This window comes from Pelecanus crispus, chromosome 11, assembly GCF_030463565.1.
Source record: "Pelecanus crispus isolate bPelCri1 chromosome 11, bPelCri1.pri, whole genome shotgun sequence".
NCBI lineage: Eukaryota > Metazoa > Chordata > Aves > Pelecaniformes > Pelecanidae > Pelecanus > Pelecanus crispus.
The window spans coordinates 18,277,683-18,297,106 of NC_134653.1; the positions used below are offsets into that span (position 1 = coordinate 18,277,683).

At 40.8% G+C, this 19,424-nt stretch overlaps 1 protein-coding gene across 9 annotated transcripts in view; it reads left to right on the plus strand.

Moving 5' to 3' along the window:
- XPO6 (exportin 6) overlaps nucleotides 1–19,424 on the plus strand; it is a 56,307-nt gene that overhangs the window by 24,166 nt on the left and 12,717 nt on the right. For 3 of the 9 annotated variants that reach the window (XM_075718206.1, XM_075718211.1, XM_075718212.1), the window contains 10 exons: nucleotides 22–99; nucleotides 5,477–5,930; nucleotides 6,042–6,071; nucleotides 9,424–9,550; nucleotides 10,361–10,470; nucleotides 12,818–12,926; nucleotides 13,706–13,798; nucleotides 16,087–16,156; nucleotides 17,917–18,076; nucleotides 18,775–18,867. In XM_075718206.1, coding sequence (XP_075574321.1) covers nucleotides 22–99; nucleotides 5,477–5,930; nucleotides 6,042–6,071; nucleotides 9,424–9,550; nucleotides 10,361–10,470; nucleotides 12,818–12,926; nucleotides 13,706–13,798; nucleotides 16,087–16,156; nucleotides 17,917–18,076; nucleotides 18,775–18,867 — 1,324 coding nt within the window. Of the gene's footprint in view, nucleotides 1–21; nucleotides 100–5,476; nucleotides 5,931–6,041; nucleotides 6,072–9,423; nucleotides 9,551–10,360; nucleotides 10,471–12,817; nucleotides 12,960–13,705; nucleotides 13,799–16,086; nucleotides 16,157–17,916; nucleotides 18,077–18,774; nucleotides 18,868–19,424 lie in introns of all 9 variants that reach the window. The other 6 variants (XM_075718205.1, XM_075718213.1, XM_075718207.1 and 3 more) reach the window with 5 other exon arrangements.

Below are 19,424 nucleotides of genomic sequence, written 5' to 3' on the forward strand. Positions count from 1 at the left end.
GAAAAATATCTCTTTGGCCAGGTATTTTGGAGAGCATATGGGACAAACACAGCGTTACTGCTGCCACTCCACCACCATCCCCAACTTCAGGAGAAAGTGGTAAGAATGGCTAAAGCTACAAGATATTCTTTCCATGTACCTAAACTTGCAATATCAGGCATAGATTCCTTCCTTTACTGTCTAACCTCTTGTAATAACCCTTTCCTAGAGCTTTTCATAGGCCAACAAATTTCTGGTCGGAAAGACAAACCTTACATGAAGAAGCAATTAGCACTGCAGGGGATGCCCCACCGAAAATGCCACCTCATTGAAAAGTGCATGTATAGCTTCTTGTCCTCAGATAGCAAAAAGCTTTCTGAAGTGTCAATGCGAAATGCTCTAACATCAGTGAGTTGGCATTGTCCTCTATGAATTTCAGCTGTAAGTATATCAAAAGCCAGAGTGGAGCAAAACTGAAGCCCTAACTAAAAAAAAAAAAGTGGCTAGGTCTTTGTGCATATATATTGTGAAAGTTTGTTTTTTACTTATTCCTGTTAGTCTTTTGCCTGGGTGTTTATCTGATCTAAACTCATTTACATTTATATTTCTCAGTTACCTTCAAAATAGAGAATATATTTCTATGTCTTTGTACTTGGTGCACATTTCACCCTGTTAAGGCTAAGTAGAGGATACATGTATAGGGTCACCCCAGGCACAAAGCTGATCTTGATGACTGCCAGTTTCTCTTGTGCCTTGATGTAACACGGGTCGTTGCTATGTTCAGCTCACCCAAGCATTGTCCAGCAGATTGTGGTGCCTTTGTTCTTGCTTCTTGGAAAACAAAGCAAGAAGAAATACCATGATGCAGTAAAATCAGTATGTTGTCTGATCTTGGCTCAGTCTGCTTTTAACAAGGAAAAAGAAGGGCTTAGACTCTGGAAACCTGCAATACCTGGTTGCGCATAGGGAGAAAAGGTGAAACACTTGTGGATCCAATATTTCTTTCTCCAGGGTTGTACTGATACTGAGCTGTGCTTGGTACAGTGTGTTCTGTGAGTTAGCACAGTTGTATCATCATGTACCTTTGTCTCGCTTGTCTTTGGGACCTTAAACAGTTAATTGAGAGTTGCAGATAACTTCCTTGTGGCCAGATTGCACTAGTCCACTTAAGGCAGCTGCTTGTGATCAGCTTTTGTTAATATTTTTGTTAGTGTTAAAACTTTCACATTTGAGTTCAAGCAGAATTTCAAGTGCTGCTTTCCTGTGGAAGAGCTTAAGACACTTTTATATTTATATGCAAAACATAAACTTAAATGGGAAGAAATATTTCCTTGGTTTTGGGGGGGGGTGTGGATTTTGCTGTAGTTAGCAAAAGTTTGGGAAAAAAATGGATATTAACAGAAAAGAACAAAACTTGTAGTATCACTTGGCAAGAGTGAATGTGCTGCTTGGAGAGGGCAGGAGTGCCCTTCACCCACCCTGGCAGCAAGAGCCTCAGTACTCTGGTGCGATGTTGAGTAAGATTGGGGTCTTCCATGGTAAAAAGCCGATTTATGTTAATATCACTGCTGTTGGTAGCAAGTGCCTCAGTGGCCTAGAATGATGCTGTATTTGTACAAAACAGTTTGAACTGCTCGGTGAGCCCAGGTGCATGCTAGCAGATGTTGGTTAATGCAGGCACATCCAAGGCCATGCCTGCAGGAGGGGGTGCTGCACTGTGAACAAGCAGGTTCCAGAATTGGCTCGGAAAAAAAACTAACACTGGTCTGTTCTGAGGTGCTAGTAGCTTAAACTGATACAACCCAGAAAATCCATTTTGTTGTCTAGAGTTGTAATAAAAAAACCAAAAACAACTGTGGAACAAATTCTGGCTGATTGTCAGTGGAAGCCTATTTGAGATGTCCTCTCAGTTCCTTGGTGAATCACTGGATGGTGCTTGTGCTGAGGCAGCTTTTCATCCACCTGTGCAATCCCCTCACGGTGACTTTAGATCATATTTCTCAAAGTGAAAGTATGCTGCAATTCTATGCTGGGTCTTTCCTTTCTCCACTTTTAGGGAAAACAAACAGACTTCTTACACAGCATATTTTCAAGATAATTGCTAGTAATTAAGACTACACTGACAGTTCCTTTAGAAGTTCAGGGTTAATTTCATTGAGTCCTGCCTGTGCAAACTTGTTTATTTGAAACTTTCTCTGGTTTTTTTTTCGGGCTCTGCCTTAACTACTCTCTCTGTGTTAATACTGGTTGTGCTTCAAGTTCTTGAAGTCCAATAGGAAGAGCCCTGAGTGCTTCCCTCTTTTCCACTGCTTGCTTGCTTTCTGTGTTTTGTGAAGGACTCTTTTTTTTTTTTTTTCTCTTCCTTTTTCTTCACTTTCTTTATTAACCAAATGTCCCTTGGGTCACTATAAGAGCACTGATGGGGGTTGCTAACAGGGAGAACCTATGGGGCTTAAAGCTGGCCACACAAGTCAGTAGCAGCGAGTGGCAGTCATGGCATTGTACCAGTCTTTATTTGCAGGCAGAAATCAATGCGTGATTGGAAGGTGAACTGAGGGACAAACATGGGTTTATTGAAACTCTGCCATTAAATTCTGCACTGGAGATGTTAATTGTTTCTCTGGCCTTAAAATTTGTGAAATTTGTGAGCTGACCAAATCTTTTTACCCACATATTGTTATATTTGAGTCTTATTCATGCAGCAAAGTGTTCCTGTTTACTGGTGACACTTAAAATTTTTTGTTGCTTAAATGAGGCCACCACCTTTTTCTCTTTACATTCAGGTGAAAATAAAGGTGTTCCAAAAGGCAAAATAAGCTTCAGAGTCCCTATAAATTTTAATATCTTCCATCAGAGCCAAAATCTCTTTAGGAACTTGGAAAAACTAGGCTTCCTTTTTTTGCACAGGGAAGCAGGATGAAATGGTTACTTGCAAGTCTTGCATAGTTTTTAAATAGCACTTGAAGACAGTGTTAAACTTATTTCTCATACTGCTTAAGCAAAGGAACTCTGATAATGTCCTATGCTGGGAAATATTTGAGTTATTGCATCAGTATAGAATTTACTTAGCAATAATCTCTCAGCCTCCAAGTGTTGTCTCTGCATGATTTATAGCTCTTTACTTGATGAATCCCTTCCTTAGGCACATTCACTCACGTATGGTAAACAAATGAGTAACAGAAATGTTTGCTGCTGCTTACTTGTGCAAAACTAGCCTCATCCCAGCCCCTCCCCGAGAGTTTTCTTGCACATGAATGCAGCTGATCCTGAAAATTCATCACTTGTTTGCAAAGGCACCAAATAACACTTAAAATCCCTTAAATGCTGAGCTTCAATAATTTAACTGGATGCAAAGCACTCAGACCAACTGCTGTGAGTTACCCAATTTACAGTTTCTGGTGTTGATGGATTAAAAGATGAGAATCTTTGATTCTCATTGATTTTTGTGGAGTTTGCCAGACTGGACATTTGAAAGAAGCATCTGTAAAAGCACAGTGCAAGCAGTTCTTGCACTGCAGCATATGTATAGTTGCAAATGTTACCATGGGGGTTGCTTTAATATTAAGACTTAAGTGCAGGGTTATCTAATTCAGCTGAAGTAGCATGATGCCTTAAATTCCTGGAGCAGAGGAGAAAGAAACAATAATAAGGTATGACAGGGGGTTAACAAATTTAGTGATGCAAGACATTGATCTTGATGAAAAATGGAGACTTAAGAGGAATCAGTTCATCATGCATGCTTTTGAGTACTTTGGAAATAGCTTGATAAATCACATTTGTTTTCGTATTCCTAGTGTGTTGGGTCATTTCACTTTCAAAAAAAATTACTCATATTTTTGGGGAGAACTTTTAAGTTCTGTAACGTAGCATGTGGATTTCTAAAGGTGAAGAGATTATTTGTACTCAAGGAGAAGTGTATTGAATAACCTGGGGAAGGTGAATAGGTTTTCAGCATGTGGTCTGTGGAAGCCTGCAAGTTAGTGGGCAGCTTCTGTTGGGAAGAGCAGCCTAGCTGGTGGTGTCTGCTTGGATTTCCATAAAGCTTTCAGGAAGACTTCTCTCTAAAAGCTTTTGAGAAAGCAAAGGCCATCAGGGATAAGGGGAGTGTCTGTACTGTTGGAAAAATGGGTTAGAAAGTAGGAGGTTAAAGGTAAGTGGAAATGGTCCCCTTTTGCCATGAGGGGGGAGGTCACCTCTGGGGAGTACTGCCTGGGACCTGTGCTCATGAACATACTTATTAGAGACCTGAGAAAAGGGCTCAGTAAAGAGAGAAGGAGACTTGCTGACAGCACAAAGATGGTCAGAATAGTGAAAAGGAGGTATGACTGAAGACTTGCAGGAAGATCTTGCATGTCTCTGGGCAAATGGGAGGTGAAATGCTTTGCAGATAAGTATAACCTGTGTTTGGGCAGGGAGAGCAATACTCATCTCATGCCAAATCATGGTTCCAAACTTGCCTTCAGTATGCAGGATTAACTTCTGCGTGTTAGGCCAGATCATTCTACAGAAGTTTCAACTGGTAGCAGTCAAAACCAGATTACTGCTGTGATGCTGTATGGAGTTAAGGTTTATCTATGCCTGAATAGTGGCTGCAGTTCTGGTCTTCCTGTGTCAATATGTGTAGAGTAGAAATGAAAGCTTTGTAGAAGGGCAGTAAAGATGATTGAGGGTATTGAATGGCTTCCATATAAGTAATAAGAAAAGTAGTGCTCTTCATTCTCTCAAAGAAATTGAGAGTGAGGAGCTGCAATAGAAAGCTATTGAGTGACATGTAGAAGGTAAATGGAAAGAGATTACTTTCCCTGTTTGGGTACAGGAGGTAGGAAATGAAACTAGCAGCTGACAGGCCTGAAACAAAAACCGTCTTTACACAATGTATAGTTAAGCTGAGGAACTCTGTCACAGGATGTTGCAAATACTAAGTTTATGTGGGTTTAGTTGGAGTCTGCTTAAGTTCATGGAAGATAAATCCTGAGGCTGTGCAGAATTCTTCAAACCCCACTTGGCTCAGGAAGCCTTTGTAATGCGGGTGGTTGGAGGCTGAGGAATGTGCTCTGTGCCTGCTGTGGGCTTACGGTCACTGAGAAAAGGTACTGTACTAAGTAGGCATTTTGATCTGACTCAGTACATCTGCTCTTGCATCATCCGCAAGCTGTCATACGGAAGCAGAAGCAGCTCTGCCAAGGTTCAGTGTAACATGGATGTGCCAGAGAACTTGTGCAAGCTTACATCAAGGATGCTCGACCTTGTGAGGGGAGTGAATTTTATAATAAATTCCTAAAATACACCCCATGGCATTGCTATTATCATCTGAACAAAAGTTCGGAAAATTCCAGGATACAAAAAATCACTAGCTCATCTCGGACAAATCTTTGTACGCTAACTTGCTGAGTGCCAGAGGCTCTGATGGCTTTTGCTTTATAGCTGGGGCTGGCAGTTGCACCATTGGAAGGTAATTACGCTGATTTGTAATGCAGATGTGTGCTTTATTTCCTAGGTGACCTGTTAAGTAGCCTGTTGCAGAGTCCCAGTGCGGCCAAATTATTGAACCAGCCAATCCCCATCCTTGATACGGAAAGTGAATATATATGTTCCTTGGCACTGGAGTGCCTGGCACACCTCTTCAGCTGGATCCCTCTGTCTACTAGCATCACCCCGTCACTCCTCACCACCATTTTCCACTTTGCTCGCTTTGGCTGCGACACCCGTGTTCGGAAGATGTCTTCTGTCAACGGCAGCAGCCAGAACTCAGTGTTGGGACAGGAGCGTGGCCGACTTGGCATTTTGGCTATGTCTTGCATCAATGAACTGATGTCTAAGAACTGTGTGCCTATGGAGTTCGAAGAGTATTTGCTACGGATGTTCCAGCAGACTTTCTACCTCCTGCAGAAGATTACCAAGGAGAACAACGCCCATACGGTGAAGAGCCGGCTAGAGGAACTGGATGAAAGGTAAGAGCAACCAAACAGCTAAGAAGCTGTGCTAGGGCCTCTTGCTTTCTAAAGGACTGTCTTTATTATTTTTGCGGTCATGCATGGTGTGTCTAATCGCCTTTTTTTCAGAGTACTGTGCTGGAAGAGACAGGCAGAAAGGTAGGTGCCTACAGGTAAGGTTCTGGTAAGGGGCTAAGTTTGCTAAGGGACCATGGTGGCACAGGTTTGTATTCTTTCCTGTCCTCTTCCTCCCCTTTCCCCAGTTCGTTACTGTTTGACTGCAGGTCTGAGGTGGCACAAGAGCTGAACCTGCCCTTCATTCAGTTGTAACAGAAAACAGAAGAGGCTCAGTGAGGTAAAGGCATCGCAGTGTTCCCTTTCCTGGTCGGTATCTGCCTTCTCTGCTTAAACTCAGACATACAAAGAGTGGGTAGATATTCTGCGAGTCATGACTTGAAAGAAAATACAAGTAGTTTCCTACCCTTCATTGAGATGTGACGATTTCTGATTGCTTTTTTATTTTTACTTTTTTTTATTTTTAAACAACACTGAAAAAGACATCTTGGGGAACTCCATTCACAGCAGTGGTGAATGGCTCCAGCGCAGAGGCTGTCTGGCATGCTTGACTAGAGGCAGCAGGGAAGTGGCAGCATCTTGGGAGGCTGTGTATTGTCATTTTCCAGAAAGTTGTTGCCTAAAACAGCTTGACTCTTTTATATCAGATATTCCTACTTGTCGGAGAGAAAGTGAGACTTGTCTTGCTGTTGTGTTGAGTGGTTGAATCCATGTGTTGGCAGGGTGGTGGAAGAGGTGATGACTTGATGCTGCCTCTCGTTGCAGGCCTGCTGTGCAAGTGTGTGCCATGGGAAGGCAGGCAGACTAGTGCTGACATTGGCAAATAGGTTGCAACTGTGTGAATGTGCTCAGTATCTTGCTATGGATACTTGATAATGGAAATAAATTTCTAGTGCTGCTCTATAAAATATTTCTATTCCCAGATGCAGCAAAAAGGCTTTTGAGCTTTTGGGGTTTTTTGTTGTTTTTCTTTGATATCCACTTGGGAGGAAAAAAAACCCAAATTTAGGAGAAAAAAACCTGTGGGTCCGTTTGTAGAGATGACTTGCATGTTTTTTCTGTAAAATTTCCTTTTTCCATATCTTTAGATCCACATATACCTTTGGGATAGTAAATCTAGATTAATCATGACTTCTGTATAACAGTGAATTCTGCTTACTCGTTTTTTGACTAACTCATTCTGACTTCACCATTGCTCGCTTCTTAGAATAAGACATGTTCTAGGACGGTAGAAATCTGCCACTTTTGCATGCAAGTGCACAGACAGCAAGGGGTTACACTGTGGATTTTGGAAAAGCTCTCCTGGAAGCCCACAATCCTTTTTTTAACTTTGTTCGTTCTTTCTTATGGAAAACATCAGCAAGCAGCTTTCACTGGCAAGGCTGTGGAAGGTCTATCTGTGTTGGCCTTCAGAGAGATGGTATTGCTGTATCATTATGTTCTGCTCCTTGGATGTGTTATCCACAGAGATTGTTGGTGTCTGTAACTATGAGACCCCTTTTTATTCTTTGCTAAGGTCTGAAATAGGGATGTAACTAAGATGTTTGGAGACTGGAAAATCTAGCTGGCTTCTGGAGGAGTGGAGCTTTCTCTGAGCTGACTCTGTCCTCTCCATGGAAAAGGATGCAAGGATTTTCCTGTTGTCACTTAAGGGCATAGCTATACTTTTATGTCCAAAACTAAAGAACTTACTACATAGAAGTGTTGTCCTGGCTTGGACTAACAAAATCCTAAACAAAATTGGCACTGAAGAAACTACCTTCAGAAGACTGCCATTTTTAGAACCTGCTTGCCCTGGGTCTGTCCTTTCCCTTCCTCTCGTGGTGTTGGTTATTTTTGTTCTGTTACAAAATCAGTGTGGTTTGGAATGGTTGGTACTGCCAAACTACTCTAGAAAGAGTAAACTTAAACTGTCTTTTTATTTAGTTGTGTTTGGTTTTAATTTGAAGATCCCAAAATGTGGAAAATGGCTAGTAAGGACACAAGCAATGGTGCAGTGGTTGCAGAAGGGGCGTTGGGGCTGGCAGAGCTAGGAGCCAAGTAAGAATTTAATGGGTCTCAGATCAGAGCCTCTTTAGAAAATAAAAATGAAAAAAAAATTGAAGGCAGTGTTTGGGTCTGGGCTCTTTCTTTTTTGCTGGCTTTACTTTTGAAGTGTTTGGTCAGTCATCAGACATGTTTAGTGATGTCAAGTAGGCAGTGCCAAATAAAAGGGAAATGTACTCTTTTTGTATATTCAAAGTATTGTGTAGTTTTTGTATAGGCTTGTAATAACCAACAGAGCTGCAGCTCTTTGTTTGCTGCAATGCTTCTGGTCTTGAGTTTTTGTTAGAAAGAGTGGGGGTTTTCCCCCTGAAAAAAAAAAATAAGAGTTTGCAGAAGGAAGAGCAAGGCAGCACGGTAAAACCAGACTGTTTAAGCATGTCTGAAACTTTAAGTATAACTTTCTTTAAAAGAAAAACTTGAAGTACTCTTGCACTTTAGAGCTCTTACCATATGGGAAGGATGGGCTTCTCTGTACACACACACCCTTGTCACTGGATCGCCAGAGTTCTTGTTGTTTGTGTATGATGTTGGAATGTATGGGTCCTGTATACTGATGGGAGTATTTAATGCTTTTCTGTATAGATACATATGAAGATGATTTCTAACCTTGATGAAGCTTGTGTTGTGCAGGGTGTGATCTTACTCCACAAGAAAGCTTACTCCACTGTGGTATTTGTAATTTTTCCCCAGCTGTGTACTCAAGAACCCACCAGTGCTTGCACTGAGGTCTTGCTCTTGCTGGAGTCCCTGAAATTTTGGTAGCAGGCTCTTCACTTTGTACAGTCCCAAGCATTGAGTAGTCCCATGCTTTGGAGGAAGATTTGTCTTCATAGTCGTAATTCAGTCACAAAAGTCTGGGCTCAGTTCAGAAACTTTTAGATAGTTGATCTGCACTGCAGAAGAAACCGTCCTTTCCAGCTTTCAACTCCGTGGCTCTCCCACTACCTCATGTAAATTTTTAATATGTATATTGCTAACTCCTGCATTAACTTCTTGCTTCCAGCTGAATTCCTCAGTGGTACAGTTTATGTCACTAATCATATCTACATCAGTAAGATGACCCTTGCTATTAAATACTTATTTCTCTAGGGTGGGGGGGTTTGTGCTTATTTGCAGACCTGACTGAACTCAGTTATATTTGTCTGAATATTAAAGTTGCTTTTGACTAGACTGTCTTTTCTGCTGTTTCAGGTATTAATGGAATGAAGGGTTGCCCGTCCTGTAGGTAATTGTTGCAGGGCTTTATTTTAATTGTTCTACTGGCTGTTAATTGTAACTTTCTTTTTAATGAAAGGATTTTGAGTGGCTTTTATCGCTATTTCAATGAAATTGCTTTCTCTTGTGGCATCCTTCATGTTTTCTCAGTTGTGTTTTCTTCTTTCCCTTGTAGCTACATTGAGAAGTTTACGGACTTCCTCCGTCTCTTTGTGAGCGTCCACCTACGAAGAATTGAATCCTACTCCCAGTTCCCTGTGGTTGAATTTCTGGCACTGTTGTTCAAATACACTTTTCATCAGGTACAGCCCTGAGACATCGTTTTTCCTTAGCCTGTTCTGTTCTGTTGTCTTGTACAGGAGGGGTAGCCTGTTTTCCCCAGTGAAGTTGATACCTAAAGTTAGCCCAGAAAAAAACAATTAACTTGTCTTAATGGCACTTCCCCAGTAGTGCTAGGGACTTGGAAATAGCTTAATGTGCTATTGGATTTACTTGGAGACAGTGGTCACATGTAGTTACCTTGCAAGAACAACTTGTTCTGTATTTAACTTTGCTTCTGCTTTTGTTTTTTGGTTTTGTTTTTGGTTGGGGTTTGGGGGTTTTTTTGCTAGTCCTTGGAAGGGACAATATTATCTGGAAAAATTTCACTAGCTTGCTTGTTTTGTGTTTGGAAATGCTTTTCTTACACTAAAAGCAGCAGATTCAGGAGAATCTGAGGCTTTCCTTGTAACTTTTAGTATTAAAAAACCATCCCTGTGGCTTTTGGTACATGTTACCTTGCTGTAGAAGCTGTCACAATGCAACTCGGTGCTATTTACCACTATATGTAAATAATGACAAGGAAGTAGATGGCTTGCTGCTTCTAGCATTTTATAAATGAGATAGGTTAATGCTGAGACCAGCCTTATAATTCCTGGGTTCCCACGCTTGTGCTAAAGCTCTTGTTTGTCTTTTAACAGCTATAAATCTCTCCAGTGACCTCCTAGAAATTTTTCAATAAAGCAAGAAGTTCTTCTTATGGATTGAAGTGCATGCTAACTTGTATTTTCATTGTTTTGAAAACAATCTTACTATAGCTTGTGATATTAATTGTGAATTTTGGTGTATTTTAGCCTACCCATGAAGGTTACTTTTCTTGCTTAGACATCTGGACGCTCTTCTTGGACTATCTGACTAGCAAAATTAAAAGTCGTCTGGCAGACAAAGAAGCAGTACTCAACAGGTAAGCAGTCGGGAAGCTGTCAGGATGTGACAGCTGCAAAGAGACTTCATGGTCACTGTGGAAAGACAGTGAGAAATAAGGTATTGCTTACTCTAACTTCACATGTGGTTGAGTCCTTTTTTTAAAATCGTGAAGTATAGTAAGTGTAAACTTCAATGTTTCACACTCATTCAAAAGAATTCTAACTGAGCAAGTTAGTGTAGGAAAAACTGTCACTTACATTATGTTGTGTGTGAATCTAGCAGCCAGAGGAAGAAAGCTTTGCAGTCTAAAACAGAACTGTAACACATTTTAGCAAATTTTAGAGCATATTTTAGCACATATTAGAGGAGGAGACCACAGAGTAAGTTGCCTAGTAAGTGTTCACACAGCTCATACAATTAATTAATGAATTAAGAAAACTTTTTTATTTAATTAGGAATTTGCAATTCCTGTTTAAATGGAGGATGTGTTTCTGAGAAATATTGATGAGACTCTGTTTGGAAGTTAAAAGTTCCACTTGCTTACCTCTGATGCTAGTTGTGTGTATCAATTGCAACAGTGGTTGGCAGCTCTTCTTTTGTAGATGCTGTGTCCTGAAATGGGTGACTCTCTTGATGAAAGTCCCTTTGCTGCCATTTTAAAAATCTAGTGAATATACTGGTATCTCTTTCAAGTTTTGAAGGCTTAAAAGTGCCATGGCTTGTGCCGTATTACATTCTGCTAAGTGCAGAAGGAAGCTTCTTTCCCTTGACCACACTAAATGTAAGTGGTTCGTTTTTGAAAGACAGTCTGTTGTCATAACCGCAAAGAACAAATGTGGAACTAGCTTATGCCAGACAGCTCTCTTCTTTTCAGCATGGGAACTGTGTTTTTTTAAATTTCTCAAGTAGTAGGTATTTGCATTTGAACTTTGTTATAATTTGTTCCTTAGGCTCTTTGGCTTCATTAGGCTCTTTGCCTAATGCTGTTGAACTCTGCCTTGGTGTTCTGCTCCTCTTCATCTGGCTGATGTGCATGGAATGTGTGTTATCTTCATGTCAAATAGTTTGTTATGGGGAAAATTGAAACAAACAATAGCTCTGTCTCTAGGAGATATGTCAGACTATAAACAAACAAAAAAAATCATGTAAGTGGTTGAAGTTTGTACTGTTTTGTCAGAACTACCTGTCCTTAGTGACAACTTCCTGAATGCTCTCAGATGTGTAAATGCTGCAGTTTGACAGTCTGGGAGTGGTTACACCACAGGAGCACTGATGATGTTTCCTGCTCTGTGGTTTATAAACTTTGCATTTTGTACACATTACAACTTTTACTACTGGATAAATTGCCAAATCCAGAGTTATGTCATGTGGTTACAGAAAAGATGGTAATTCAGCCACCTTGCACAGACAGCTTCCAGCTGCTTTTAGATAGTGACACAGCTGACTAGTCTGACACTTGGATTGCATCATGCTCTAAATCTCTGTTAGTGTATGCTAATGCCTAATGTTCCAACCTTATCTCACCTAGAAAAGAGCATGACTTTTTGCATCTGATCCCAGCTGTTTTGAGAAAGGAGGTTTTTAAAACAAACAATCAAACCGAACCGCCTCGAAATCCCCAAACTTTGGCATTGTGTCACCAGGAATGATTGCATGCTCGGGTGGCTCTATGCTGATTTTGCATCTTGGCATTATTCTGAGGTGATCAATGAGAAGGAGGATCTTCTGTGTTCTGTATCAGCTGCATAGCTCCTGAGAGGTGAAAACATATCTTTCAGTGACATGCCTTTAGTGTTATAGTGCAAGTGGGAAAAGTGCTGGCTTTGTTTGAGAGGACAAGGGCCTGAATTAATTTACCAACAGTGTAGGGAAAGAGAATAGCAGAACGAATAGCCTCAGGACAGGTCCCCTTTTGAGGTAGGCAACAATAATTCTACTCTGTTTCATCTGTTCCTTATTCACTGCCCAAAAAGCAGAACACCAGACAGGCTGCTGAAGGAGCAGGTTAGCGACGAGAGGCTGTTGGTGCCTCCTGTTCATGTATATCTGCTATTATTCCTGGCAAGCCTCTCCTACCTTTCCTGTTTTGAACTCTTGGGCTGCTTCTGTTGCTAACAGTTCTTTTCCCTTTCAGAGGTAGAGGGATATCAAATATTACCAAGGGTCTTTCCTTGCAGGTAGCTTGTGACCTGAAATGACATGATACTCTTAATCCCAGGATCTGCTTGGTGTTTCTTCAACAAACCTGTGAAGCTGTGCTGCAGGCTCTTTGCAGTGGCTCACTTTAAACTGTCATCCGTTTCCTTGCTGGAAGGACTGTGGGCGCAGCAATCTCTGCAGAATTGTTTTATCAAACTCTTGCTCTATTTTCTCTATGGTCATAGGTACGAAGATGCCTTGGTTCTGTTGCTGACAGAGGTGTTGAATCGAATCCAGTTCAGGTATAACCAGGCACAGCTGGAGGAGCTGGATGACGAAACACTGGATGATGATGTAAGGAGCAGAGTTGAACAAGGACAGCTGCAGGTCCAGATATTAACTCTTGCACTGGTAACACCTAGAATGTCTTTCCCAGAGCTTGTACTTTGGAGTACAAGCTAGACAGCTGCTTCTTCATTTCATTCTGTAGGGGTTTGAGGTTTAAAGCAGCATGAAATGCTTTTGACAAAAATGTACTTAGTCACATTGAAAGGATATGACCTTTGTTCTTAACTTGGCTCTTATGGGAAAAAAATATAGATACTTATGTTCTGATTATCAGAGGCATTAGGTGTCCATGTCTGGTTGCTTTGGAATTTAAATGCTGAAATATCCCTGAGACAAAAGCTTTAAGCTATTGGTGCTTTTGTTTAAGCTTATATCTCCTAAGTCAGTACTGGTAAACATCATCTCAATGCTGATAAATGTAGAAGTGGAGTAGGTGGCTGAAATGGATGAGGCCAGAGCACTGGAAGGGCAGGTTGTTCTTCATAATGGATGCTTGTCATCTGAGCAGTAGCTGTGCTTTAGGAGTGAGCACATGTGGCTTACCGCTCCAGGGAAACATGCATGCTTGCCCAAAGCATGGGCTGGCAAAATTATTCTACATCAGGTGTCTGGCAGCGTATGAGAATCATAAGAGCAGTATCTCTTCAGTATCTGTGTGTCTGCAAAAGCCAAGCTCTGGAAAGGAGTTAGCTAGGCCCAAGCTTCAGTTAAGACCTACTAGTCTACAAAACCCCATTTGTTTCCCTCTGGAAGTGCTATGCTTACCTTGGTGTTTCTTCCCATAGCAGCAGACCGAGTGGCAGCGGTACTTGCGCCAGAGCTTGGAAGTGGTTGCAAAAGTCATGGAGCTATTGCCAACTCATGCGTTCTCCACACTAGTAAGTAGTTATGCAGACCAAAAGTGCAATGTGAAATGAGCACCAACTGCTGGAGTTTGCTACAAGCTGTTTGATAGAGGCCACAGTGCCAAACAACTAGGGAGATTTGGTTTTGGATGCAAAAACTTGGCAAGGAGGAGACCAGAAATTGAAGGAAAAAGCTTGGGTTTTTGGCTTTGTCAAATTTCTTGGTGTGTTTTAAAGAGGGTACTTCAGTGAGCATCTGAGTCCTACTTGCTGGACAGTAAGCTCTTTTAGAAATTACCATCTTTCAAAGTGTAAATATTTGGCAGCAATCCTTCACTGCTGTTTATCTTGGCCTTTATATTAGGAGGCCGCACTGTGAATTGGGCAGAAGAGAGTGTCATTATTACGGTATTAAGGAGAGTGAAAACTTTGTTAAATGAAAGGCTAGATACAGATGCAGAAAAGAGTGCCTTGGACAATTGGGAATTATATCTGATAAACAAAAATAAGTGGTTCTTTCCAGCTAGTGCCACTGCTGTTGCTAGAATTGGTGTTGTAAATGTTGCCTGGGTTTGTAGAACTATAATGGTTTTTGAGAAGGAGATCTTGAGGCTGTAAGCCAGTGGACCCCATAATTCAGAGTAGCTGGTGCCTTTTCTCTAGGTGAGGAGAAAGGCAAGTATAGCTGTGGGATCTCAAAGCAAGTCTATTAATTCTGCTGGAGATACTGCATACCTCTGAACCATATTCCCAAGAAGCAGAGAAAATTGAGCTGCTGCAGAGGTAGAAGATGCCTGACCTGAAGTGCTTTTTTAATTGATTTTTTTATTTAAGAAACATTGTGGCTGAGCTAAGCACTAGAAGCATATTACTAGAAACTCTGAAGTAGTGAGCAAAATAGTCCTCATAGAAAAGTAGAAGTTCCTCTGCAGTGTGGTGGCACGGCATGAGTCAGCAAGAGGCAAACAAATGGAACAGCTGTTTTAGTGAGCACAGTGAGCATATGGGTCATATGGTGAAGAGCATGTGGCTTCCTTAAAGTAACACATTAACATGAGGAAGACTATCTGGTTTTTTTAAATAATTCTCCTCCTGCAGTTATACAAAGGTGCTCAACTGTTAATTAGGCACAGCCTGTTAGAAACTTGATAGTGAGCGCTTTCCTTGAGTCCTGTGTTGGTTCATTTTTGTACACTGGATAATCTGGGAGATGCTCAAGCAGTTTTGCATGCTTTTCACAGCAGTCTGCAGTGCTGTTGAAGGCAGTGGCTAGTCTATCCGTAGCGAATAATGAAAACAATATACAGCAGCTGCCATACTCTGTCCCATGCTGGAAAATTAAAGGCTGCAGTTACCTGTGCTGATGGATGAGTGAAACGTCATAAAACCAACTACTGCAAATGTGGTGACTTTGCCAATAGAAATGAAGTAGAACTATGTCAGGGTTGGAAAATATTCTTTCAGGTGGGAAATCTGCAAGGAAAAGGTCAGTGTGCAATTTTGTCCTGTATGTATACAAACACATTCAGGCACAAGGCAAACAACCCCCCCGAATAGATACCACTGAAGTACCTTGGCTGGCCGAATGCTGCTTAGAATGCTTTCTGGTCTCAGTTTATAACACACTCCCCCGTGGTAGTGTAACCTGTTGCTCAGCTGAAGTATCACCAGGATCAGTACTGAACAATGGAGTTAGCCTAACACTGTTCCCAGACCAGGATGCATGACAGCTGTGGTGTTTGCTCACTTGGCTGTTCTCCCTGTGGGGCTTCAGCTGTTCCTGATGCAGCCTGCAGCTTGCCGGCAGAGTGCTGCAGTACTTCCCTTCTGTACTCTGTTACAGAGGCACTGAACTCAACTTCTTTGAATAATATTTTGATAGCTGCATTTTGAGAAGCTGATACTTACAGGTGAGGTGGATGCAGCATAGGCTTCCTGCACTCCAGGCTCTGCCTTTTCCCCCCTGTTTGGTCTGGGTTATACATCCATCTGCATATTCACACTGGTGGCATTCTGTGCCATCACTTACACTTGAGAGACCATTATCTTGTTAGGCTGATTGCTGGTATTTGTGGGAAAAGGAGAGCTGCCACAGAGAAGTGCCTTCAGGGTGGTGATCTTTGTTGTTTTCATGACACATATCAAGACATGAGAAGCTGTGGCATGCAGGATCAGCCCAGAACCTAGCAACTTGCTTTTTTTCCAAATGTCTTTTTGAAGGCACTAGGGAGAAATAAGAAAACTGTGCTCTCAGTAATTAGTAGTTGGGTGTTAACTGTCTGCCAAGCCCCAAAATCATGCTCATTTCTTGTCTGTTCTAGTTTCCAGTTCTGCAGGATAACTTGGAAGTGTATCTGGGACTCCAGCAGTTTGTGGTCACTTCAGGGACAGGTAATAACCACCGTCCAGCACTGCAGTCCTCACTCTTTGAATAGCTGATTGCAAAAACACTCTAGACCTGCTTTCATATTGTTTCTTCTGTATTCTGTTGAGGATCTGAATGCATGTATGGTGTCTAAAGGCTCAGTAGTCGAACTCCAATAGCAGACAAAAATGTAATAGTGTGATTTATTTTTTTATTGGTATGGTTCTTCCCTTGTTTTGGTACTTGAAATGAAGATGCCATACATGTTAAAAACAAATATGCAGCATCACATACTACAGTAGCATGGAGGGTTAATGGTTACTTTTTTCCTCCCACTGAAACTTATTTCAAGAAATCTTGTGCTCCTGTTTGCTTTGGGCTCAAATGTGGTGTGAAGTTGTCCATCATAGGAGCATTTTTATTTAGGCTTGAATTAAAACCATTGTGAGTCAATGAGAAGATGAAGTATTTAGGATGTGGTAGTAGTTTCTGAAGACTTGTCTAGCTGGCATTTCAGGAGCATTCACGTATAAAGTAGTTTACAAAGATACCAGTGCTCTCAACTGAATAAAAAGTATGAGTGTAGCTTTGTTGCTCCTTCCTGAGAAATAAGGAAAGTAGTAGTAGTAGTGAGATCTGTATGAGGGAAGATTGTAGCTAGGGTTATATTTAAGTTTTCTAGTATGACCAGTACAGGAATCTGTTACATCTTCAATACTGCTATATATGGCAGAATGGCAATTTTGTATAGACAGTTGAGGAAAAAATACTTCCAATTTTAGGATCATTTCAGACCTAGGATAAGCAGTGTGTAGGCTTTTAATGCTGTAGCAACGGTCTGTATTAGAACCTGTCATGTGGACTGGCTGTTTAGATGATGGGTCAGAAAAAGTAGTTCAGATGTAACTGGGAATTCAGAACTGGATGATAGTATGCTGGTGCCAGTGGTACAAAATGTCAAGCTTATTGATAAAAACTGAATCCAAGATTAAATACAGGCAATGAAAAGAAAAACAGATTTTCTTTGAAACATGGTGTTGCAGAACATGTTTGCTTTCTTAGTTAAAGATCTGGAATGTTTGGAGACCAGGTATACACAACTGAGTGGCAGGACAATTGCATAGGTAATAAGACTGGCAAATCTAGTTATCGGTATGTTTCTTGTATCTGAGAAATATGAAAGTAAATAATCACACTTCACATCAAAAATAATAGACTCTTGTTCCAAATATGCTTCTGCTGCTGGAACACTTATTGCACCATAGCCAGCAGGGGGAGTCCGGGTAATGACATTCTCTGCAGAGCTGGCATTGCTTTTTGATATCAACAGATAACCAGAAAGGCTCCTGTTTATATAGGTATTAATACCAAATAGAAGAAAATAAATGTGTAAAAGGCTGAAATAGTTGGTAACATCCATTTCAGCATTTAAAGAGGAAATTGAAATGTGGCAGTCAGAACAGTTGAACTTGTCTTACTCAGTTTGAGTATTTCAGCCACGTGGACAGTGCTCCAGTTTGAACTGTGACCCACTGCTGAGCTCATTTAAGAAGAATGCTTGTAATGTAATTAGAATAAACTTTGCATTTCCTGTAGCTTTGTAATTAGGTTTCCCATCCCAAAGAGCTGTGTTTATTAGTCACAAGGTTACGTGTTTTTTTCTTGCACAAGGTTTTTAAAGAATGAGTTTTCAGACTGCTAGGCTCTTAGTGGCTGTTGGTGCAAGTGATTATTTACACTTAGGTTGTTTAGGCTTCATTGCTAATGAACCATAATGTCATTTCAGGTCACAGGCTGAACATCACTGCTGAGAATGATTGCCGCCGTTTGCACTGCTCCTTGAGGGACCTGAGCTCCTTGCTGCAGGCCGTTGGTCGTTTAGCAGAATACTTCATTGGGGATGTTTTTGCTGCCAGGTTCAATGATGCTCTTACGGTAGTGGAGAGGTAGGTATGGGAGAGGGAGTTTGCTGTCCCTTCACCAGTATAAGGAGCAATTGTCGACACTGCAGTGAGTATGAAAACCAAGGTTTCTTTCTGCCTGCCCTTGTTATGATTAAATTGAGATACAAAGAACTCAGTGGTCAGTACCTTGAGTGGTACATTCATCAGTGCTGTTTCCCAGGTGGCTTTCTAAACCCTTAACCAAAGAAATAACTAATAGGAGGGATTAAATAAAATCAGTCACTCGAAAAGATTGAGGTACTTGTTTTCCAGCATCTGCATTTGTGATGCAAGGAAATGGGATGTAGAGTCTGATTACTTCAGAGTTGTGTATCTCAAAGCTAAATTGCCAAAATCTCTTTTCTTAAATTAGAAGCTCTGTGAAAACTGAAAGGCAGATGTCACTTGATTCTTCACCTCCAAGAAACTTATTTATCACATAGTTGCAAATTACAGAATTTCAGGGCTTTACTTGGTTATGTTTTTTCATTTCCATGCAGGAACATTGTACTTGTTCCATCTTCTCACAGTGAAATAGGCTCTAAATTATTTTCAACTAAATGCTCTAAATCTTGTCTACATATTAGCTAAATATTGACACAGACTTGCCTAGAGCTGCATTCAGATGCTCAAGTGGATTTGTACATGCATATATCCATCTTACAGTCCCTTTATACTACCATATATGTATTCACTTCCAGGTTGGTAAAAGTAACGCTATATGGATCCCAGATTAAACTGTACAACATTGAAACTGCGGTGCCATCTGTATTGAAACCTGACCTTATCGACGTGTGAGTAACAGATCTATATACATATATATATATGCACTGCAAATGATTGTATCCAGATTCAGTACCTACATGGGGTGGTGGAAGGATTAGATCTCCTAGATCTGGTGCTCTAACTTGGTTGGAAAATGTTCTGAAAAGCACATTTCTCCAGTGATTGCTAGCTAACCAGGAGGGCACTTTCTTTTAACTGTTGAAGGTCAAGGCTGCTGCCAGCATTTTGTACCACTCTTTTCTCAAATTGATATACTGAGGTTATTTAAAGAAAAATAAAATTATGATGAGAAGTAAAAATTATAGTTATATTAGCTCTAAAAGCAAACTGTTATTTTGCACTGTACTAATGGCTGTATAATTAAATGGTGAAATAAGTGTTATAATAGTGGTATTTTAAGAAATGGATCCACTGTCGGTATGTAGTTCCAGTTTATGGATTTTTTTTTTTTTTGCTACCAAAGTCAGATCTATGGCTCAGGTAAAAGAGTACAGGGTTTTGAGTCCTTGGCTTCCAAGACAAACATATGCCTTCCAGCTATGCAAGCCATTTCTGAAACAAATTA